At 35.5% G+C, this 25,694-nt stretch overlaps 1 protein-coding gene and 1 non-coding gene across 3 annotated transcripts in view; both read left to right on the forward strand.

Annotated features, from left to right (window-relative positions):
• Positions 1 to 16,913, forward strand: part of LOC126975352 (uncharacterized) — a 32,875-nt gene extending 15,962 nt beyond the window's left edge. For both annotated transcript variants that reach the window (XM_050823202.1, XM_050823204.1), the window contains 4 exons: positions 4,988 to 5,076; positions 10,757 to 10,935; positions 13,698 to 13,840; positions 16,216 to 16,913. In XM_050823202.1, the coding sequence (XP_050679159.1) occupies positions 4,988 to 5,076; positions 10,757 to 10,935; positions 13,698 to 13,840; positions 16,216 to 16,382 (578 nt within the window). In that variant the 3' untranslated portion in view covers positions 16,383 to 16,913. The remainder of the gene's footprint in view (positions 1 to 4,987; positions 5,077 to 10,756; positions 10,936 to 13,697; positions 13,841 to 16,215) is intronic.
• A 4,108-nt stretch (positions 16,914 to 21,021) lies between these two features.
• On the forward strand, positions 21,022 to 21,214 carry LOC126975424 (U2 spliceosomal RNA). Its single transcript, XR_007731719.1, has one exon. It is a non-coding gene; the product is annotated as a U2 spliceosomal RNA (small nuclear RNA).
• Positions 21,215 to 25,694: the final 4,480 nt, after the last annotated feature.

Consider the following 25,694-nt stretch of genomic DNA (forward strand, 5'->3'; position numbering starts at 1 on the left):
ATATTTCTCAGGTTTAATAACAAAATTTCCATTTTGTCTTATTTAAATAAACATAGACTTTATCTGCTTACAAATAAGGCAACAATTTGCTTGTGTCTCTATCGTCGCGCTTTTTCGTTTCACCGAGTTTCGCCAATGGATAGCGTGATTGTCGAGGAGCCTTTCAGTATGTTATATTTTGTTAAGTTTTTGTATGAACGATATTTAAAAATAATTGACAATTATAAAGCGGTATTTTTTACACAAATACGATGTTAATCCTTATCATTTTATTACTACATGTTATAAAATCATACATCAGTCGGGTACCAGCTGGTTATGTATATATAAGTAGAGACTTTGTATAGTTAAATTGGTATATATTGGATCTATTAAGGCATTAACGTTCGAGCACGAGACTCACTTCATGGTAGGTGATAGCGTGTAAACGTCAAATAACAATAGAATCACCAGCTAAGCCCGAAAACGGCATCTAGTATAAAGTTAAAAATATTTTGTAAATCACAACAGGTACATTTGAAATTTAGTGCATATACACTAATAGAATCATTATTTAATCCTTTAAAAGTAACAATTGGTTAGAGTGAGAGAGGAGGTGACTGCCTACTGCTGCCGTATGCGTGAGAGAAAGGGAAGCCAGACAGACTGGCGCCGTAACGCGTTACGTTACGAAGTGCTTTACCCTCTCATAAAAAGTTATTTCTTCAAAACGTTGAATGGCAAATTCACAAGTGCCATTTCCTTGACATAGATGAATTAATTGATTTATTATACGATTTGATATGACTAGAATAAAAGCGGCGAACGATAAACTACCGAATGCGTATTGCCGATCGCGTAATTGAATATTTATATCTGAACCGTAAAGTTACACTCGACAGGCTTATAGCCTAAACACATGGTCGGACTCGGTCCAACCAAACCAACGGACGTGGTCTAGTAGCGGACCATGATATTCAAATTCACTATATTCATGCAGGTCACGGAAATGACACTTATGAATGTCAAAAAAAATATTTTTTCTTATTAAATCTACCGCTACTTCGTAAAGGGTTGAGCTAATGTGAAGAGGTAGCAAGAGACTCATTGCCACTCTTTTAAATCAAGATTTACATTTTCATTTTATTTACAAATCATTTCAATTACATATATGTGATTAAGTGATGCAACAAACATACTCAAACGTCAAATAGTCAATGCCTTACAAGAGTAAGTCAATAAATTTAATGTGAATTAATACAAAACAAAAGTTATGTATGTATGTTACTAGCTGACCCAGCAAACATCGTATTGCCATATAAAATAATATTTAAAAAAAAACAATTATTAAAATTTTGATGCAACCGATTCTCAGACACTACATTTATTGTATTCGATTGCCATCTTGCAACCCTATATCGGTTTGGTGGATGGAACAGAATAATATAAAAAATCGTGGTACAAAAATAGTCGTAGAAGGGCGAAAATTTAAATTTGTATGTATTTTTTAATGCTGAATCATAATAAAATAAATATAAAAAAATTAAATAAAAATAAATGTGGGGACTACCCTTAACATTTAGGGGGATGAAAAACATATAGTAGCCGATTCTCAAACCTACTGAATATGCATATAAAATTTGGTAAAAATCAGTAAAGCTGTTTCGGAGGAGTAAGGTAACTAACATTGTGACACGAGAATTTTATATATATAAGATAACGATATTCGATGGTATGTAGCATTTTCCATCGCACAATATTATTATTTTATTTGTGTAAATCCACCATAAGTGAGGTGAGGTGTTTTAAAAACATAACAAATTGTTTAGATTTGCAAGAGCGACATCTCAATTCAATTTCCTAATATGCAAATATTGGGGTTCAGCAGGTTATCAACGGTAAAGTAGATCCTACAAAGTATGCATGTTTTTACGGCGATACGTCACTCGAACGGTGAGCTTAGTTGGAAGAGCACTCGCACGGAACGCGAGAGGTCTCGGATTCGAGCCCCCATCGTTCATAAAATTTTATTTGAATATTATTATTATTACCGTTCATACCGTACCGAGTCGCCCACCGGACCGTTCGATGGTCTGGCCGTACCAAATCCGACCATGTGTTCAGGCTATTAGCGAAGTAGTAGACAATAGATTCAAGTGAATGTTTATGTACCTCGTGTCTATAGAAATACAAGTGTTTTGTTGTAGTATTATATTTGCTAGGTACTTATCGCTTCCCTCTGTTTTGTAAACATGCAATGATAATGATCATTGACAACATCTTATGCACATTGAGATAACGTAAGGCTGATGCAATAATTTAGTCACATTATGTTGTATACTCATTCAATAGATGTCCGTTTAGGCGCTGTTATATGTTTTTCTGGTGCTTATACTGCAGAAGTTAATTTCTGCAAAAAGTATTACCTACACTAAGACTTAAATACAAAGCAGAGACAGCAATTAATAATATATAAAGTATATATATAAGTATATTCTGTCTATTTTTGTTATTATTTTTTAAAATAGTTCGTAATTTTACTAAATACAATTTACAATTATTTATCGTTTTTGGCGGGGCTTTATAATATATTATTATTATCTCGTAAAAGAGGTTAGAACGGTAATGATAATTCTTAGAACTAACTTAATTCTTTATAAGTATTAGAACGCGTGTCGCTCATTACTCTTACCCCCTTATTCATAATGGTCCGCTACTTTTAAATAGCCGCTTAGGAGTGTTTTTTCTCATTCTGACTTAGGTCAATAGAAGAAGACAGAGTGAGAATTAGCAATGCTTTAAGTTAGCAGACTATTATGAATAAGGGGGTTATTCTTTAACTACAAGCCAGGGACAATCTGCGCGCATTACCAAAGAATATATAATAGTACAAGTGTATAATAGTACAATAATACCATCTGTCTACAGCAAATACCACCTCCGAGGCAATAAATGGCGCTAAACTTCATAATGACAACTATGACAAATACTGTCTTTGACTCATTTCATATGCAGTCCCCGTGAAAATGAGATTTGGTATTGGCCTTATTTGTCAAATGGCTAACACTTTGTCAAATAAACTGTCCACACACCTTAACATTAACGCAAACACGCTTGCGAGCAACTGTCTTGTGTTATTTAGGCTGTGTTCCGATATGCACTGCGAGCACTGCACAGTGCTGTCACTGTAGAAAAATTCGTTCCGTTATGAACTGCCAGTATACTGCCGCAGTACCCTAGGGTAATATATGACGTCATAAATCGCCGCCATATTCTACTGCGAGCACTGGCGTTTTCGAGGTAAGGTACTCGCAGTACTTTGATCACGTCAAAACCACTCGAGTGCCTAAAGTCTTAATTAAAATATTTTTAATTTGACAGTACTCCATCAATTTTTTATTAATCGACTAGAAAACTTTAATACACTCATTTGAATGCTACGTCAAAAAATGCGGCTAACAGTATACGGGATTTCGTTCCGTTTTAGATAGTAACCAGTATAACTGGCTATAAAGGAACGGCTTCACAGTATACTAAATTGACGTCACACTGCACAGTGGTCGCAGTGCATATCGGAACATACCCTTAGTTGACAAATAAATAAAATAGAATAACAATACTTTGTCGGATTGTGTGCGTGTAACATTTAAATTCTTGTTTCAAGCCCGATTTATCAGTTGTGGTTGAATCAAGTTTGCCTTTTCAAAAGCATCTATAGAAATAAAAGTGAATTTCGCATTCCACGTTTTAATTTTTGAACACCGCAAGAATCGAATGTGGCATATATTTCATAAGTAAAATTCTGCCCTTGAATTGCAGGAATTCTGTTAATAGGTACACCGCGCTCTTAAAGCGAAGAGTAAGCAGAAAACACGCAAACATGGTGTTTTTAGACAAGTTTTGTGGTGAAAGTATAGCATTTCGCTAGCTATGAACACAACTTAATCTTGCTAATGCTTGCTGTTGGTTATAGTTAACACTGCCGAGCCTTTTTGAACAACCACTTTACATTGAAGTTAAACAAGTTTTTTGGCATAGCGTGACGCATTTGTTTGGTACTTCTCTCAGAAAAGTTATTCTTATAGTTTGTACTTTTTTGTGTAGGTTCATTTATTCAGATTAGTAGTGAATAACGAGGATTGTAAGCATATAAACTGATTTCCACCCAAGAATTTTGAAAATATTGGCTTTGTTACATAGATGTCGGGCCGGCAGCCGTGAACTCATCGCTCAAGGTCGCTAGCATTCGTTGTCGCCTTAAGCTAAAACCTCAAGGTTTTTTGGGTGAAATTAGCCTAGATGTTTATACCCTTTATCTTATTTTATGTATGTTCATACCAAATTAATCAAATATGTTGCGTAGATAGCCATCATCGATCCAATAACCGATAGAATGACTGTTAAAGATAGCTTCTTCAATTTTAGATACGAGTTCGAATCATAGATCGATTAAGGATATCTCTACAGTTCCTACTAGACTATAGACATATATAATATTACTAACTGACCCAGCAAACGTTGTATTGCCATATATAGTAATAAAAAAAAATCAATAATTAAAATTTTTGGGGTAAAAAATAGACGACGACCGATGATCAGACCTATCAATTATATCGTAATACAAAAATTATTGTATTCGGAACAGAATAATATAAAAATCGTGACACAAAAATAGGCGTTATCGTAGAGAGGTGAAAATTTTAAGTTATATGTATTTTTCAATGTTGAATCATAATAAAATAAATTTAAAAAATAAAAAATATATGTTGGAGTGGGACACCCTTTACATTTCGGGTTACGAAAAATAGATGTTGTCCGATTTTGGAGAATTTTGCATCGATATGCACGAAAATCGGTCGAGCAGTTGCGGGGGAGTTAACTTACGTACACCGTGACACGAGAATGTTATATATTAGATAATACAAACTTTTACTACTGTGTTTTTTTTGTATCTAGCATTTCTTATCGAATTACTCTTATATTTTTTACCTTACCTTTGTGTTTGCAGCAAATCCAATGAATTTGAAGCCAAAACCGGCAGGAACTGACGACGGCTTCAAGGGCGAAGGCGCGGCATGCGGCAACTCTGTTGTTAAGGTTAGTGATAATTACAAATGCAGCTGCGAATTGCCACTGAATAATATAATTATATACTGAATTAATTAGGCCGGAAGGGTTTGTTGTTGGCATCTTTTATTAGTCTTCTATATGTATATAACTAGCTGACCCGGCAAACGTTGTTTTGCCATATAAAGTATAATTCACGCGATAGTTATATAAGTAATAAAATATTGCCTATATTATAGCCTGTACATCATTTTGTTCTATTGTCAATAGTTTTTGCAGCGCACGCAAAAATAGGTTTTCGATTTTACACCTTGTGTTACAAAATAGCAATTTTATTACGGATCCCTAATTTTGAAAAAAAAAACATAGCCTATAGCCTTCCTCAATAAATGGACTACCCAACACTGAAAGAATCATTCAAATCGGACCAGTAGTACCAGAGATTAGCGCGTTCAAACAAACAAACAAACAAACAAACACTGCAGCTTTATAATATTAGTATAGATGAAAATTTTCTTTGTTTGAGGCTCAATCACGCCTAAACCACTGATCGTATCGACATGAAAATGAACCATTCGATGCGAAATTTATCCTAGATGATTTATTTTTCGAATACCAACGTTCCTTCCTTTTAAAATTCAGCGAAGCGGGCGGGAACGGCTAGTTTATATTTTAAGGCGCAATTTTTTTTTTATTTAATTGACAGTGTGTATTATTAGGATTGCCGCGGCAATGCCGCTATATCTTGTAATAAAAAACCAAGATGGCGGATGCCGCAATGGCCGCCATTTAAATAAAAAAAACAATTACAAAGCTAATTAAAGTTTATACTATTATATGTTGTGCGATGGTTCGGAACCTTATATGTTGTAGGTAATTTGTACTCAACTTTTTTGAAGTGAAAATTTCGTTAGCCGCGTTGGGCACATTTTGATAGGGGTAAATCTTATGGGCTCACGTCACCGACATGTTGGCCGTGACCGACTGGCGCACGCGATACATAAATAATTAAAAAATGTAATATACAGTACGACAGTTCGTGGATGGGTGAAATCTCGTGAGTTCGCGTCACCGACATGCTTATAGCAGTATATATATATATAGCTATACAGCTGACGTATTGTGCCATTAGTACTGTGTACTTATCATATACGTCAATTTGAATGGATTTATTAAAAAGTTCAATGTGTATATACTGTGCATTGTTGAAATAGTGTTTGAAATTTTGTTTGATTAATAATTGACAATCAACGAAGGTGGTTCTTTTGTAGGTAGATGGCATCTCTGTACACGATGTCAAAGAAGAGAAATATAATATTATAATACCGGCTTTACAGTTCCCCTCAAGCGACGCGACGCGACGATTTAGGGCTGCGATTCGCGAGTTAACTATCCTCGACAAATATAGCCCTCTACAGTATACATACATACAACGCCGAGAAAGTTACGCGTATCCTTTGTCGCGGGCGAAAAGCACCCGCCAGTCTCAGCCTGATACAGCCTGAGCAAGGAGGCTAGATGTATAGAACGTACTTAGACTTTACTTACCTACAACTTAGGCTGTCTTAGCATAAGCTTAGCATAATTTCAGCTGTCAAATGACTATTAAAACGACTTCAACGATTATGCTAAGCTTACACTCATCTAAGTTTAACGTAAGTAAAGTCTGAGCAAAGTCTAAGGCCGCTCGATAGATCTCAACCTCACAGAGTTACTTCGTAAATCCGCGAAATTCCGTACTCATACTTCGCGAATCTATAGTGGAGCGCATTAGTAATACACATATACGTAGAACTAGCCGTTCCTTCCCTCTTCGCTGGACGAATTTTATTTTACAAGGAATGAACGTTGGAATTCAAAAAATAAGTAGCCATAAACCATCTAGGATAACTTTCGCATCGAATGGTGGTAGTTTCATGTCGATACAATCAGTGGTTTAGGCTTGAAAGAGCCTCAAACAAAGACCATTTTCATTATATATATATAAGAGTGAGAGGAAAAATCATAAACCAAGGTCCATATACTAGAAGTTAAATATTATTCGTAATCCGTGATCAAGTATGTCTTATCACTGTCTCAATGACGGTGCATGAAAGAGACAAAGTACACTGTATCATGGGTTACGTATTAAGGCGAGGAGTAAGCAGAAAACAGGAAAACAAGGTGTTTTTAGACAAGTTTTGTGGTGAAAATATAGCATTTGGAGCTATGAACACTACTTTATCCTGTTACACATACCCTTAAGTGTTACTTGTAGGTTGCTAATGCTTGCTGTTGGTTAAACTTAACACTGCAGAGCTATTATGAATTACCAGTTTGTTTGCAGTTAAACAAGTTTTTTCTCGGCATGATGCATTTGTTTAGTATACTGCTCTCATAAAAGTTGTTCTTATAGCTTTTACTTTTTTGTGTTGGTACATTTATTAAGATTAGTAATCAATAATGAGGATTGTAAGCAATTAAACTGTTTGCGCCTGTTAAAATGTTAAATTTTCGACGCAAGAATTTTGAAAATATTGGCTTTGTTACATAGGAGCCGTGAACTCATATCGCTCAAGGACGCCGGCATTTAGTGTCGCCTTTAGACGCCTTCTGGAACACGGATTAAAGATGCTGTCTGGAATTTGTGATACTATAGATACTTAAAACGTATAAATTGTACACTTCACTTCTTAAATATCTCCAATCAGCGAGTCAAAGAATGAAATTCCGTTTTTTACTGAAAAATTCAAACATTTTTAATTTGAGGAAACTAATATATATTAGTTTAATCAAGGTATTTAAAGTCGTCACATTATAAAATTCTGCCATGAGGGGGGTATTCACCCCCCTCATTTTAGAACCCCCCCTTTTTTATATATTTTTTAAGTTTTACTTTGAAATCCCGCATCAAGGTGAAGTTTTATTTCAATCCATTGTTGCCAGTACGTATAACGCCAATTTATTACCTAAACGCGTATTATTAAATGTATTTATTACTTTATATCATTTACAAAGTTAATCATGGTACTTCACGTGTCAAAATAATTTGTGTGATGAAACTTACTCATTAAGAATAATCATATTGTAATAAGTAATAAGATATTTTATAGTAATGTGAGTAAATTTAAGTTTAAATTTCATCATACGGATTCTTATGTATGATAAGAAATGTATCGAGCAAAACTTTCACGTGATACCCTCTGTCACGATTATTCTTGAAAACCCAAAGTTCTGAGCGGCATTGCCGATATCGATTGTTCTCGTCACCTAGAATAATATTATGATTTTAAGCCTTAGAAGCCCCCAGTAATTTCATAATAATGTCTCAGACTTTCTGATTAAAGATCAAAACTAACGCCAAAATGGACAAACCAGACTTGAAGTAAATGCCATTTACACTTTGTGATGTGTAAATGGCGTTTTTTTAAGTATGTAGCCTAATTGAACAAAAATTATTACGCGGAGAAGAAAATGTAATTGTATTAAACGTAAACATACTGTATAGAATCTATATTAGTGATTCATTCGTTTCACGCGTTTGTCGACTGAGCGCAGGATTGCCACTTTTTTTGTATAAATGATTGAACTTAGAAAAAAAAACAATGTGTTCAAAATGAATTATAATTTACTTTGTTTTATTATATAACTGCTAAACAGCTGCGTAGCGTCTTTTAAATATAGCCTATTTTTTAAGTATAAAGTATAATTGCACAAAATAACCTATAGTAAAGTACGGCTAGATAGTGGAGTATGTTTCATTTTACAGAGGGATTATAAAAGATTAAAGTAGTTTTTTTTTTTTTAAATATAAAACACTCGAAAACATAACATTAACTTCATATTTAGGCGTGTGATGATTGTCGAAAACGTAATTTTAGAAAAACCCGAGTTTTATTGCTTTCGCTACCATAATTACTTTTTTTTAATAATAATATAAGCAACGAGACGTGCAGGACGTTCAGCTGATGGTAATTGATATGCCCTGCCCATTACAATGCAATGCCGCTCAGGATTCTTGAAAAACCCCAAAAAATTCTGAGCGGCGCTACAAATGCGCTCGTCACCTTGAGACATAAGATGTTAAGTCTCATTTGCCCAGTAATTTCACTAGCTATGGCGCCCTTCAGACAGAAATACAATAATGCTTACACATTACTGCTCCACGGCACGTACCCATAATCTAGCCGGCATCCTGTGCAAAGGAGCCTCCCACTGGTAAAGAAGCTTCTTAGAAGAAGACTTAACTTGTACCACACACAAAAGATTGTGTTCTATACTATTCTATATTAATGCACATGTCTGATATGAACCAAAAGGTCTGCTTATAAGCAAAATAATAATAGTAGTATTCTCTAATCTTTTTATTGATTGTAGAGAACTCCTGAATTCAATACAGTACAGTACTCTATTTTACAGTACGGTAGACAGCCCTACGGTGAGCGTATCTGCGGCGACCTCAATGTATCGCCACACTCCGTTAGCAATACCTACATTTAGTACTCCTTGGTATAGCTGTCTAGTATGTACTCACCACTCAGTGACGGGCCGAATGCACATTCACTGCACTACCTACATACATAATATTGCAGCGTTCTATTTCTGTCACAACTCACAAGTGCGCCGCGATTTAGTGTTTACAAATCAATCAACATTAGTTTTGGATAAGTGCAAAAAGAAACCTATCTTAGATTAAGCTCACTTCAATAGACAATCAAATATAATATTAAATATGGTATTTGTTGTATTTTAACTGGCACGCAGTGTTTTCGTTTTATCTTCGAATGTGTGGTTTGGTACTCATTGTGTGTCACGTAATTACCTACCTAGATTGTTTTGTTTTAAATTTGTTGGAACATGACGCATTTACCTATGCAGTAATTCATGATGTGGTTTTAACAAAACGTGGTTGAGAGACAAACGTAGTTAGATCTGGTATTTTAGCGTCTACACGTAAGTTAAATGTTATACTTAAAATACCTTTTGCCGATTTTTATTTATTACTTTATTGTTTTTTTGTATTCACTATTTCAATGTCAGGAATGTTAACATTCAAGCCTTTACATCTATTATATACCCTGCAGCTCCCAACGCACGTTTTTGATTTCTTCTATGGAGATAAAAAATCCTAGAGTAATCCGAATTCTGCGTGCTCAATAAAAATTCGGTGAACAATGCAACGTAAGAACCCCACATATCATATACTAATGCGCCGCTTCTTCTCTCTCAGAGCGCAATTCGTTTCCGAAGCGGTAGTAGTGTATAGTATATTAGAAATGACATCAAAAAGAATTCTAAAGGAATCAATTTTGAGACAGTAAATGCCTTTTATGCCTTTGAATGTCAAACTCTCATTGCCCTCGGTGACATAATATAAGTTGGGCTAGGATTGATTTATTATGAGATGGCAGTACCTAGACTATTACGTTTTATGATGTATAAGGATTCTCAAAATGACCAAATTTTTGTTTTCTCTAGAAAATTCCAAACATTATATAACTTGAACAAGAATGCTCAATGGGATCCATTCAATGATGGGTGGACTTCCCTAGTTTCTGAAATACTAAGATACGCGGAGAGAATTGAAATTTATATTCATTTTTTGTTTGTAATATTTCCTTTTAGTGTTTCGTCTTAACTAGTGTAAGTGGCATTGCCGTGCTAATTGGACAGTAAATAAATAACGAGTAGTTGTATAAGTTGGCTTCAAAGTAGAGTTGTATGGTTGCAGGTGGCCAGTGAGATGGTGTCAGGTCGGTCGCGCGGGTTCACCGTCGCGTCTCCAGCGGAGGACCACGAGGTGCCTGGCCAGAGGTACCTCGCTTCTCGCCGCGGCAGTAAGAGTCTCCCCACCACACCAATCCACTCGCCCCCCTCCAGCCCTTCCGGACGCAGGAAGCATTACAATCGGTAACTTATTTTGTCTTTCATAGCAACCATCTCTAACGGTAGTACTTTAACGGCCGATCGCAATATTCAGGCTATCTCCGGTTGTGGCCTGCCTGAGATAATAATTATAACTATCGTTGACTTTTCTCTTTACTGACTGATTCAAATTCAAATATTTTTATTCAAAATAGGATTTAAAATCACTTATTGAACGTCAAAAACTACCACCCATTCAAAAGAGACTGCCTCAGACCTGAGAAGAATGGGAAATTGCAATTCACGCGTGCCAATATAAGGCGATAAGAATGACTTATCGGGTATATTGGGACAGCTTCATAATGTTGACAGCTGATTACTGACAGTAGAAGGTAGTAATTTATCTCTATCTGTAGATAGTATATTGGGAACGGTCGTAAGAAACCAACAATAAAACCAACAGTTACCCAGGCAGATGGTGAAATCAGCGCTGCAGCTGTTTTCTTTTGCCACACAGCATATTTGGTTAAATTGGGATTACGAATATATTTTTATGTACGGGTAACCCTCTTTTAACCCGTTAGACTGGTACCGCGTTATAGGAAAACTCGATATAGGCATATATTGCTATATAACGCGTTTTTAGGACCTCGTAATTCGTAACAATAAAAATTAATCACAATTCGTAACAAGTATTTCCAATTGTTAACCTATTTATCTATTTTTACTATTTTATTAAGGTTTTTAATAAGTACACAAATTTAATGAAATAATTTATTTTTGTAATATCACCATTAACACACGTGCAAAGGTACGCGAAGCTAATTATGAACTGTACAAAAAATCATAACAAATTTCACAGTACAGAAATATACAGTATGTGGTAAACACCCGCGTTATATACAGGAACGGTCGTGTTATACAGCGCATGGACATCTCGTAATATGGAAACGCGTTATAAGACCCCCGCGTTGTAAGGGGGAGTACTGTATTTAGATTGTCATTTTATGTGTGTGGTATAAAATATGTTTTTCTTATTCAATGGCAATAAATGCCTTCGCCCTCCTAGTCCATTTACCTAGATTACGTGTTTTGTTGTTAATTAAAAAATTGTGCTAATCTGGAATTATATTACATACAGGTATCGAAAGATTGAATTCTTTTCAAGGGTATGACTGAAAATTATGTAGTACCATCGGAAGCAACAAATTAACAGTTTTAATCAATTATCTTCCGTGTCTAAGCAAGAATTAGTAAATATTAGATTAAATCTTTATTCGTGATGTTGATAGACTACTATTGCGTATTCCTAATATATATAAAGAGTTTGAAAAATTAGAACTTGGTTAATCAAAATGCCTATGCGGCCTATTACCAAGTCTCATTAACAATACGGGTGCAGTGTTATAATATGATCGTAATAACATTGGTCGTTTCAGATCATAAGGTCAAAGGTAGATGCTGCCATTCAATATCATATAGGACTTCTTCTCATTACGTCAGTTGTCTCACCAAAAATGAAACTGTTTGAAATTTCGTAAAATAAATCTCGATTTTATTGAACGTAAAAAGTAAAAGGTAAACATTGCGTGATCATACAACGAGTGACAGGTACTGCATTCTGTTTGCAGGTGTGTCTCGACCGGTTTCTTTGTTCGGACGTGTTCGTGAAACAATCCAACTGGTTAATTAAATATGGTCTCAAATAGTATTTAGCGGAATGAACAAGGAAGTTACAACAAGTAACCAAAAACTGTACCATGCGCGCATACCAGTGGGAGGCTCCTTTGCACAGGAAGCCGGCTAGATTATGGGTACCACAACGGCGCCTATTTCTGCCGTGAAGCAGTAATGTGTAAACATACTGTGTTTCGGTCTGTAGGGCGCCGTAGCTAGTGAAATTACTGGGCAAACGAGACTACACATCTTATGTCTCAAGGTGACGAGCGCAATTGTAGTGCCGCTCAATTTTTTTGGGTTTTTCAAGAATCCTGAGCGGCACTGCATTGTAATGGGTAGGGCGTATCAATTACCATCAGCTGAGCGTCCTGCTCGTCTCGTCCCTTATTTACATAAAAAAAAAACAATTACTGTGTTTTTCTTTACGATATTTAACATATTTTTTAAATGCGACATGTTATAATTAGTACCTGGACGACCGAGCCTTGCTCGGATTTTTAAGAAGGTACAAAACTTGAACCAAAAAAACTAATAGGACATCTGGATTTGAACCGGGGTCTTCTGCTTTCCGAATCACCCAATGTCCCATCTGAGCTATTATAGTCTTGTGTATAGTGGCGAAATTTACCTTTGTATTCTAATGTTATTGTAGCGGTTCGCATTAAAAAACGGATAAAACTATAGTTTTTTTAAAATTGAAACCTAGCTAGATAGATTTCTCGCCCCCGAAACTATCTGTATACTAAATTTCATTAAAATCATTTGAGCCGTTTCCGAGATTCAGTTTATATATAGGAATATACAAGAATTGCTCGTTTAAAGATAATGATAATTACCCAGTTCAAATTCAGCCTCACCATCCTAGGATATATCATAATATTCTATAAGTATTATTGGGATTGGATCAGGGAATTCTGAGCGGCACAGGATTTTAATTGGCAGGGCGTATCTATTAACATCAGCTGAACGTCCTCTGCTTGTCTTGTCCCTTATTGTCATCAAAAAATTTCATAAAAGAAATTCAAAGAATGAATTCCTATGGACAATTGAATCGTATTTTGTTTGCAGTTTCAAAGGTTGTAATTTTATGTAGAGTGGAAAACATTTTTTTTTAAATTCATTTTCAGTTACTTCACATCGCCGTTCGAACCCGTTGATGACACAAACAATCGCTCCTGGCTGACGATGGCTTTGCTTGGTTTCAAGAAGGACCTTACCACCTCCACCTCGACGCTTGCAGAAGAGGAGTACGTGGAAAATAGACTGCAGAGTGCGTTATTTTTTTATATGTGTCCATTTAAGTATGACTTCAGACACCACACCTGTTTACCAGTGGGAGGCACCTTTGCACAGGATGCCGGCTAGATTATGGGTACCACAACGGCGCCTATTTCTGCCGTGAAGCAGAAATGTGTATGTATTACTGTGTTTCGGTCTGAAGGGCGCCGTAGCTAGCGAAATTACTGGGCAAATGAGACTTAACATCTTGTCTCAAGGTGACGAGGGCAGTTGTAGTGCTGCTCAGAATTTTTAGGGGTTTCATGAATCCTGAGCGGCACTGCATTGTAATGGGCAGGGCGTTTCAATTACCATCAGCTGAACGTCCTGCTCGTCTTGTCCCTACTTTTCATAAAAAAAAACACACAACGTAACAACCCATTTAAATAAAACACTTTTTAAAGGATTAAAACTCGTGTAATTGTATCTGTGTTTTTACATTAGATTTTTGCGTAAAAGTTACATTTTTAACTGACTTCAAAAAGGAGGAGGTTCTCACTTCGATCGGTATTTTTTTATGTATGTACACTCATTCCTCTGAGATTTAGGATCCGATTCACGTAATTCTTCTATAGTTCGCTGCGGAATAGATGCCATTTGGTTACATAAAATTTTTACATAGATTGACCCCGTTGTTTTCGAAAATTTATTGAATTAGGCGTTACTTTGCGGAAATCCATAATTATACAAATGATTTAAGTTTTCTTTAGTGTTAACTCCGCCAATATTTGTTTTTAAAATAATTCGACACGTGTTTCGCCTCTACACGAGGCATCCTCAGGACGTGTTGTCTCGCCAAAATCTGGCACGAGACATGTCTCGTGTCGAATTGTTTTAAAAACAAATATTGGCGGAAACAACACTAAAGAAAACTTAAATCTTTTGTACCAGTTTTTTCGATTTAAGAACATTTTTTATGAAACTCTGAAATAAACATAGTTTAAAAAAAACTAAAAATACGCTTTGGTTGAAAAGATAATAGTTGAAATTTAAAATGAACATCAATACCTGCCTTGAGCCTTATGTATGATAGATGAAAAAATTATATAAATTAACAAAAATCCTATTTTGCAAATTGAAAATGGAATAATTTTATGAAATTAATTTAATGTCATCGGTCCTCGATAAATCTACGAAGTTTGAACGAAATCTGGCCGTTTAAAGTGGGTCAAAATCGCGTCCAAATGAGTAGAGGTTATAACACAACACATATATTACAATATATTTTTACAACAGTATAACACATTATAAAATTTGCCACTAGACTGTTATAATTATATTATATAAATTATTTCCGTACTATTAAAATTCGTTTGAAATTTAATTACAGCGCCATCTATGTACACGAGCGGAAAGTGGTGCGTTTCTTTTATTAAAAAAATTGTATTATTAATGTTTTTTAACAGATAGCCTTTTTTCTAATTCGCTTTAGTAAGTGCTTCGTATTCAAAATAATGTGAACACTTCGCATATCACAATAAAAGCTATTTTTATTAGCTATTTTTTTAGTTTTAGATTGACAAGTATTGTAAGCACTCTTGCTATAAACCTTACAGCTATTTCTACTTGCGATGAGACCAAGATAAATAACATTTTGGATAAAACAACACTTTCAATCATTATATTTCCAATGAGAATCATTATTTGCGAGTTTTTAAATTGACAAACTGCTAATTGTGTTTTGAAAATTATTATTATCATTTTGAAGTAAAATGTTTGTAAAAACTATAGTATGAATAGTAAATCAAATGGATATGTGTAATATATGTCTTGAGTTATTTTTATTTTTTTATGTAAATGTACAAGTGTTAGTGTAAAAATAAAAGTTTTGTGAATAGTGTAAATACGTTTAGTCAATAGTTTCTTTAACTTATAAGTCGATAAGATTGTTCTGTGTAGGTACACAGGTAAAAAAAGCTTTCTAAAAAGCACAACAAAAAAAAATCCATCTACCTAGTACTTAGTGTTAAAGTAATTATTCCTCTTCAAATATGTTATATTATAACACTAAATAACTTCAAACCGCAACAACAGCTATCAGCGTTAATAATTTCGAATAAAATTTATAACATCTAATATATATTATAACAGTTTACGACAACAGTTAGAAAAATATAACACAACAGTATAATTCATTGAATAATTATAACAGTCTAGCCCATCTCTACAAATGAATCAATTACAAACAAACATACATACAGGTGAATTTAATAAAAAGTGTTTAAAAAAACTTAGCCTAAAGTTTATAGTGCAAGACCTCATCACGTATCACTGGCGGGTACAGTAATAAAAAGTCGTCAAACATATTCACCTGATTAATAGCCCCCTTAGTTTAGTGGAATCTTATTTACATTTCAATATTTTCAGGTGGCAGTCTTGCCGAATCAGTCGAAAATCTTGGACCGGCACCCAGACCAAACACCAATTTGGTTGTGAATGAAATGCAAACACAAAAACCGAAACCACCCAAACCAGTGAGGGCAAAACCCTCAGAGTTGAGAGAAATGAACTTTTGGTCACCAACATCCATGTAGAGGTATTGATTAGTGCGAGTGAGACAACATGACATCCTGACTAATTGAGGTTTGCTAAACACCTGGTTGATATTAATTTAAAGTCATATTAAATATAGTATTGGTTCGACACTAACTTGTGTTCTGCTGTTGGTATAAAAACATGACAAAAGCGTACTGTAAATGTAAAGAATACACAAAGAATTTAGGGTTGGGATCAATAATATTGTTTGTATTTTATGCGTTAAAAGCTAGGCTTATTGTATAGTTGTGGCATTTTATAAAACAGTATTCTACTTCTTAAATTTATTATAACATCTTTATTGCATAAGCCATTTTCACCATCAGCTTAATAACTAATAATGGACAGATAAAAAATGGACTGAACGCCTGAACGTTGACATTATGCTTACATAAATTAGACATACAGATAGCGCGCGAGTTAAATGCAGAGTTCAGGAATGCGATAGTGCTGTGACCTAATTATAATTGATGACGATAATCATGAGTGTTTCGATAAATTTAAACAATGCTTTTGAGTTTACCATGATACACCAGGTTAAAAAAGAAAAAAAAAAAGAAAATAATAACTATTTCACTCACATTTTTTGAATTGCAGCCAATGTTCTTTTCAAAAGTCCGGTATAACGGCTTGCTCAATCGAAACATTAAATCTCAAATTTATGTTTTGCCTTATAAACATGTGTGTAGTAAGCTACACACATGTTTATAACATTTATCGCCATTTTTCGTGTGTGGCGATGAATAAAAACTCGTTTTTTTTTGGAACGGTACCTGATGGTCTCGGATCAGTCATTATTAAAAAAATATTTTTATTTTATCATTAAATAAAATAATACGAGATCGTAACTTCAGTATTAGAGCGATAGCACGGTAAACGTACGAAAAGCTGTCAAAGACGGCACAGTACTAGGCGCTTGAGGCGAGGCGTGTGGACAGCGGGGGAGATGCCGGAACTCTATCCCCGAGACCTCGACTGCATTCAACTCACGCGATAACTGTCGATCAATCGTAATATAACATGCGTACATTATAGTAAAATCACGTGTATTAAATTGTGACTCAACTAGGTTACTACACTGACCAATTATAGGGTGCCGTAATTAACGAGAACGACGCCCATCTGAAGTTAAGGCAGATGCCTGCATCGTATGCGGCGTTCTCTTGTCATTACACGATTTTGCTACGTACGTAATGAAATATATTATCGAAATAGTACTCTTTTACTTTGAATATACTTACCATCTGTAAATTAATGTACCTCAACATGTCGTAGATTTTTTTTTTGAAATTTGTAACCAGACGTTGAGACAACCTTGTAGATACTTAGCGGCAGAGTTAACCCACTATTTATATTGGTAAAATGTTACGAGTTGAGTTGAGTTTGTAGATGTCGATATTTATGAGTAGGTCTCACCAATTCCATTTTTATGTAAGGCTCACCTTTGTTCGATCCAAATCCCATCTTATGATGTAACTGTACATTTAAGTCTTCTTCTTTCGTCTGGTTATGTTATCGTTGAGGAGCGCATGATGAAATCTGTGATCTATGTACGAATGGTTTAAAATTGCAACATAATAATGTAAACAACTGAAATCAGTATGTTTGTGTATAATATCCAATTTATGACTAGCTTTTCGATAGTAATACATAGAGATTCTAGTTTAAGTAATACATAACAGAAACACTGAAGTATATATTTTTGTACACCGAATTGGCACGAAGATTTCTAATATTATTAGTTGTCAAAATTATATTAATATACAATTAAACTGATATATATATAAGAGAATAAGTGTTGTTAGTGTTTTACATCAAAGAAGTGTACCAGCAATACGGTACTACCAATATTTAGTTCAATCTTGATATGTCGTACTTGTGATGTAACGTGGCCACCGTTACCTTAGATCTAACACAATCATAATCCGTGGTGTTAATAGTTATTGAATATTTTATGCAGTAATACTTATATCTACAGATAGCGCGCGACTTGAATGCAGAGTTCAGTAATGCGATAGTGCTGTGATCTAATTGTTATTGATGACCTATATTAATGATGAATAAAGTTTACCATTTCGCACTTAAATTTAGTTAATTCAGTCAAATTTTTTATTTGCCATTTTTCAACACACACGTCTAAAACATTTTTTGGAATTTATCGTGCTTGGTGATGAATAAATACTCGTTTTTTTTTTGGCACTGCATTGTAATGGGCAGGGCGTATCAGTTACCCTCATCTGAACGTCCTGCTCGTCTCGTCCCTTATTGTCATAAAAAAAGCTAGGCTCGCGGACAGCAGGGAGAGATGCTCCCAATTTTAACCCCAGAGGACCCCGACTGCATTCAAGTCGCGCGCCATCTATACAGTATAATAGTAGCTAACCTATTTTTATGGATGATGTATGGATGTGACAATCTCAATATAAAACCGCCTTTATATCAAACGAATTATTAAATAACACCTTTCTTTGACAAGAACTGAGGATGGTTCAAAATGATTTGTGTAATTTGAATAAATTTTGACACACCCCAATGTGTGTTATCATGAGCAGATTAGTATTAAGATACGTTTGTATTAGAAATAATAAGGAATATGTATTTGGTGAATAAAGTTTCTTCTTATTTCATATTAATATTTTATTAAATATCCAATTTGTGTGATTTCGGCTGTGCGGTGCGTAATACCAGAGGTCATGAAATGCGTTGCGGGCTCTTAAGTCGTACTGCGTGCAACTAAATACTACCTAATTAAGTCTGAATTTTTAAACGATTTTTTTTCTAACTTAAAGATATCGACCTTAATATAAAAGTGTGTGTATGAAGGAATCGCCGATTACTTTTTGAATAATGAAAAATGTTTGCACTCATTTAGACCAAGGGAATGTCTAAAGTTGTACATTTTAATATTTACCACCACTTCGGAATAGGTTGATCTTTAATGAGACAAAGTGGCAAGAACCTCATTGCCACTCTCCCACGAATCAGCATATTTATAGCTTCATCGTTTTACAAATAATTTTAATCTACGTAAAGTGATGAAACAAAAATACTCATATGTCATGCCGTAAGTAAGTCATGATTTACACGAGTAAGACTTCCCGATTACAGGATCATCCAGCCACCGAAAGGAGTACGAGACCACGACACATAGACCTGGTACCTTCACAAAACACAATATCTTTAGCTTAATGGAAGAGCGAAACCGTTGTTATACGGAATTAGGTGTGTTGGCAGTCCCCGGACGAACACTGCTTTAACAGTACACTCTCGAATCCTAATTGTTTCTTTGAGGCAAACGTAGTATTACATCTTCTAATCTCTATCTCTAGTAGAAGTCTAGTAGTTTAATTTAAATATTTCTTAACAAATAAACTAGCCTATAGTACATACATTTCGGTAATAGTCCGTCTGTTTAAATTTAAAAATCAACAAAAGGGGCCCTGCCCCTTGATAGCTGTAGACCACTATATCGGCCACAGCTCTTATTTGAGCCAGTTATATTTTGTTTATGTTTGTAGAGTTACCCCAAATCAAGATACCATACCTATTATAGATGCTATATAGCCGTGATAGGCAATGATTGCAGCTTCTTTTGACATAGTCTATAGGTCTAAATTATTATCTATGCTGATACCAAAGAATTTTTGAGTAGAGTAGATTTACCTTGACAACTTAAACTCATCAACATATTATTATTCTCGTTTTTGTTACAAAATTGAATTATTTTGGTTTTTTCAATATTTACACTTAATTTGTTTCTTTCCATCCAAATTATACATGTTGTGATTTCATCTTTAACATTTTTGTCATTATTTATTGATGGTTGAAGGTCAGGTATGAGGAGAGAAACGTCGTCTGCAAAAATTATGTATTTTCGTGATGTAGAATTAGGTAAATCATATATAGAAGAATCAACAAGGGCCCTAGAATGCTGCCTTGTGGTACACTTGAATTTGAATAAGTCCATTGGATTCATAAACCATTTTATTACAACTTTGTCCAGAGTTTGTTATATGAACACATTGTTTTCTATTTTTAATATAAGTTTATAGCCAGTTCAAAGTAATTCCCCTTAAACCAGTCAACTTAGTCAAATGCTTCGGTCATGTCAAAAAATACGCCTGTAACTCTTTTTTTTGATTGTCAATATTTTTTAAAATATGATCCATTAAACAAAATATAGCACTTGTAGTGCATTTTCAAACATTCAATTTTGTAAGAAACTGATCGTCGCTTGCAATGTCGTCATACCTTTCCCTATAATTTTTGACTTAAAAAAATATAATTTGCAAAAAAAACTTATTTAAGGATTTCTGAGCTCTATTCTCAACTGATAAGTTGATGACGTTACGGATCTTTATTGCAGCAAGGCCAAACAAAGTAAGTCTATTTATTGGATTAAAATGAAAGAGTAAGTATTGCTGGAAAAAGTGACATCTAGGGCAAAATCCACGAAACACTAATGTTCTACCATTACGTTAACACTAACGATACTAATGGTTAAATATACAGCAGACAGTTAGTTAGTTCCAATAGATATCCAGAGATGTCTCAGGCATATCATGGAATTCAATCCTGCAACGCGCTATAAGAATTTATTATAAAATAATCGGTACTCACAGTTAGATCTGCAATGGTATCGCTTCTCGGCCTTTTGGCTAAGATCAAAGTGTAGTATCTGTTCTTTTCAGCTTAATATCTGAAAGTTCCCGCATTGCGGGACCAGTATATTAAACTGATTTTTGGAAAATGACGGGGTGTTAGGGGCTCGCTCCACTCCTGTCACGGGTCGGCTCGGCATTGCAGTGCCGCCGGGATTGGCCCACATGAGCTAATAAAATCGAAAGATCAGTAAGACACAGTGAGTAACTAAAACTTACGGTGATATTTTAAATAATCACATTTCACGTGAATAAATTTAAAATTGCATTATTGTTAATTGTACTGCTACTGCACATATAATATTAAAATTATATAATAGGTGGTAGGTATTAAGGTACATATTTATAATTAATTTTATATTATACTCTCTTCATTCTTGACAGAGTATTAATTATTCTAATAATCCAAGTAAAAATTACTTGTCTCTGGGCTGTTATTCTGTAGTCACAAAGCTAGGATAAAGACAAAGATATGTAAACTTGGAGTAACTTTACACTGCGTTTATTAATAAGACAGTGAATGTTTACTGTGTTAATAATATTATCTCTCCACAAATTCGCGAGATAAAAGACGAAATACCAAAAAGTAGTCTGCAAAGTACCTACTGGTATTGCTATTTGCTATAGAAATGCGTTGTTTTCAACGAAATAAAATAGAGATAATAATAATATACAACAGTGATTAGAACAGTGACGTTCTATACATATAGACAATGCACCTCATACAAAATCAAAGCTGAAATATTGCACACACCACAAATTACACCATAATAACCTTCGATAGCTATGTTTATACATTTCTGCGTTGTTTAAAATATTATCGGTCAATAGGCAGCATTTTAAACACTATTTCAGTTTCAGCTGCGTATTTTGAATTTAGAACCCGATTGTCCCATTCTGACAAGCGGGTCTTATCTGGGGACTTGTCACTAATATTGAAAAATTAATGAAAAAATATTCGTTTTATTAAATTACTTCCGCATTTTGCACAACAATCTTATATAAATAAAATAATCTTACCGGTGATAAATCACACCATCTTTTTTTGAGTCGTTAATGTATTATTTAAGCAGTTTTTATAGCACACTTTTGATTGCTCACAGTTGACACACGACTAAGGAGAAAAGTGTGCTTACATTGTCTTTAAGCACACTTTTGCCGTTCCGTTATCAGAATGCGAATGATATGTCCATATGTATAGAACGTCATTGGATTAGATGATGTAATACTACGTTTGACATAAAGAAACAATTAGGATTCGACAGAGTGTATTGAAACAGTGGTCGTCGGGGGGTGGGGAGTGCCACCACACGTAATTCGGCCTTAAAACAACAGTGTTAATGTAATTACAGCTACATCAGATTTTTTCCGGCTTCCTGTGCAAAGGAGCCTCCCACTGGTGCGATGAGATGCGGTCGCGTACCTCTTGAATTACACACTTTTTTGTACGATGTGTTTGTTCGCGATGAACAAAAGAAAGATTGATACCTTCTTAAAGATTTATATTTCGTCTGTCTTAACAGGATTAGATAAAATAGTTCTTGTGTAGTTGAGGTGTCGTGTGCTAGTAGCTGAAGTAGAAGAGTGAATGAACGAATTAAATTTAATCCAGTCGACGATAGGAAATCTGGCGTCGACATCCTCCCGGCCGTTGAAAGCTCCTTTAAGCTTTTAACAAGTTTCCTCTGAAGTAAGTAGTGGACAAATCTTGTTGAGGGCTCTTCTTATAGTTCCTTGGTTGGTAGAAATATCTGCAACGCGAGGAATGCCGTCATTGCCTGGAAACAGTTTGGATATGCGGCCCATGCGCCAACATAAAGGGGGCAAGTTGTCCTCCTTTATTAAGACGAGATCATTGAGCTTGAGATCTTAGAGCCACTTAGAGTGCTGCTGCAGTTCGGCAACATATTCCTTGGTCCAACGCTGCCAGAAGTGTTGTCTAGCGTGCTCCAGACGCTGGTAGCGATCGAGACGATTAGTACTGCAGTCCACGAAGTCTGGTGATGGCAGCGACGTAAGTGGCCTGCCGATTAAAAAGTGAGCCGGGGTGAGAGGTTGCAGGTCATTAGGAGATGAACTGAGAGGACAAAGGGGTCGGCTATTGAGGATGGCCTCAATTTGTGCAAACAATGACGCTAGTTACTCAAAGGTTAGATGCGAATTGCCTAGAACACGTTTAATGTGATATTTAGCCGACTTTATCCCAGCCTCAGCTATCCCATTAAAGTGAGGAGCGTACACGGGAGAGAACTTGAACTCTATACCGCGACGAGTTGCATAATCACAAATAGAGTCGCGTTGTGACTGTATAAAATTTGATATTTCCTTGGCAGAGGCTACAAAATTACGACCATTATCGCTATAAATTATTTAGGGATACCTCTGCGAGCGATAAATCTTTTTAATGTTAAAATAAATGCGTCCTTTGACAACTCACGTACCGCTTCAAGGTGGACACACTTGTATCGAGAACATATGAAAATGCACAAATAGCACTTCGAGGTTTTGCATCCTCTACCCTTACGGTCAGCAATTAAAAATGGTCCAGCAAAATCAGTAGCAACAGTGGCAAACGGAAAATTAGTCTCTACACGATCATTTGGAAGATTGCCCATAATATTCGATAAAGTTTAACCATCAAATCTTCGGCAAGTAAAGCAATTGCGTACGACTCTTCTAGCTAGTTGTCGGCCTCCGATAGGCCAGTAGCGATCCCTAAGAGATGCAAGTAGTTGTTGAGGTCCAGCATGCAGGAGACGCTCATGCTCTGCTAATTTGCCCGATGCCCTTAATGCCCGAGAGCGGCATATTCATTTATAAATTCGAACAAACCTTTTTTTGCCTAGTTGATATGAGTCGCCTAAGCAATCTCTATCATCACGAAGAGGGAGACCCACACAAAAACGTCCATTATCTAGGCGGGTAGTAGTGGCAAGGAAATGCTTTTCACAAAGCTTTTCCTCTTCGCTGTAGGGTATAGATTGAGGAAAACTTTACAGTTCCCAAAGTTGGGCTACCTGATGCTCTAGGTTAGGAAAATCACATTCCTTTAGGTGAGCATGATAGGAGCAAATAGGTTTCTTAGGTAATATTCTTTGTTTCGATTGGACACACATAGGACCTCCGACGAGCCATCCAAATTTAGAGCTGCGCAAGATAGGACCTTAATCACTCAGTGAGTGGTGTCGAAAACCTATCACATCCCAAAATAGGTCGCTCCTGATGAGCATATCGATAGGGGATGATTCATGGAAGTTAGGATCAGCTAGAGTAAAATTAGATAAATCTAGGCCCTTTATATCAAAGGTTGAGCTAGGAATGTCATCAGAGATTTTAGGTAATAATAGGCAAAACATTGTGACACTAAATAGGCAATCACTAGATTGTAGACGTATCATACAACGTTTTGTATTTAGCTTAAGTTGAGTATTTCCAATAGCGTATAATATATCGATATTAGAAGGATGGGTATCTACCCATCCTTCTAGAACCTATCTAGGTTGAGTCGCTGTTTCAGTGACTCGGTGATAAAGGAACACTGACTCCCACTATCAAGCAAAGCGCGAACCTTTATAGTTTCATTAGTTATTGGGTTTGACACTAGGACACTAGCAGTACAGAGCAGAACTCGAGATGAATCAGCCATAGCGGACATAACGATTGGTGAATGTTCAGTTGACAAAGTAGACTCGGGTTTTATATGCAATAAAGTATTGTGTCGTTTTTTGCAAGACCGACAATGCCCTGGAAGAGTACATTTCTCACCATCATGCCCGGGTCTCAAACAATTGACGCACAAACCTAATGATGTTACAGTACGCCGCCTTTTCTCTCTTCATCGTAAACTTAAATCTATCTCTGCATGTTAATACTTATTTATTTATTTATTGGAAGACCAACAATAGATATACATGACATTTGCTTACACATTATTAAGATTCTATATAGTCTAGTATATCTATTAATTAATGTCGCCGGACCAAGTCCTTGTGCTATTTATAGTTACTGCGGAACATAACCTCACTTGAAACTGAGGTATTAAGACACTATCTATTGTGCTGACACCTATCTGAGTTAATATAATGTAGTGATAAATAAAGATATCACATTGTAATCCATATTTTTATATTTAAAAAAAAACCCGCTGAGTTTCTTGCGCCCATTCGTCTCAGGTCTGAGTCAGGCAGTCTCTTTTGAACGGGTGGTTCTTTTTGACGTTCAATGAGTGATTTTGAATCCTATTTTTAATAAAAATATTTGAATTTGAATTACATTGCAGTGCCGCTCAGGAATATATATTATATAATTGAAAAACCTAAAAATTCTGAGCGCAACTGCGCTCGTCATCTTGAGACATAAGATGTCAAGTCTCATTTGCCCAGTATTATCACTAGCTACGGCGTCCTTCAAACCGAAACACAGTCATGCTTAGACATTACTGCTTCACGGCAGAAATAGGCATCGTACCCATAATCTAGCCGGCATCCGGTGCAAAGGAGCCTCCCACTGGTGTACTGTTATCAACTGTAATCTACATATTATGCAATATTTCCGTCTGTGGTGTATTAATAAGTACAATATGTTGCCAATGTATGCATATTTTCAACCTATTTTTGCATTTTCCATCCTCGCTTGTGAATAGATTATGTG

The sequence above is a fragment of the Leptidea sinapis genome, chromosome 35 (genome assembly GCF_905404315.1).
Source record: "Leptidea sinapis chromosome 35, ilLepSina1.1, whole genome shotgun sequence".
NCBI lineage: Eukaryota > Metazoa > Arthropoda > Insecta > Lepidoptera > Pieridae > Leptidea > Leptidea sinapis.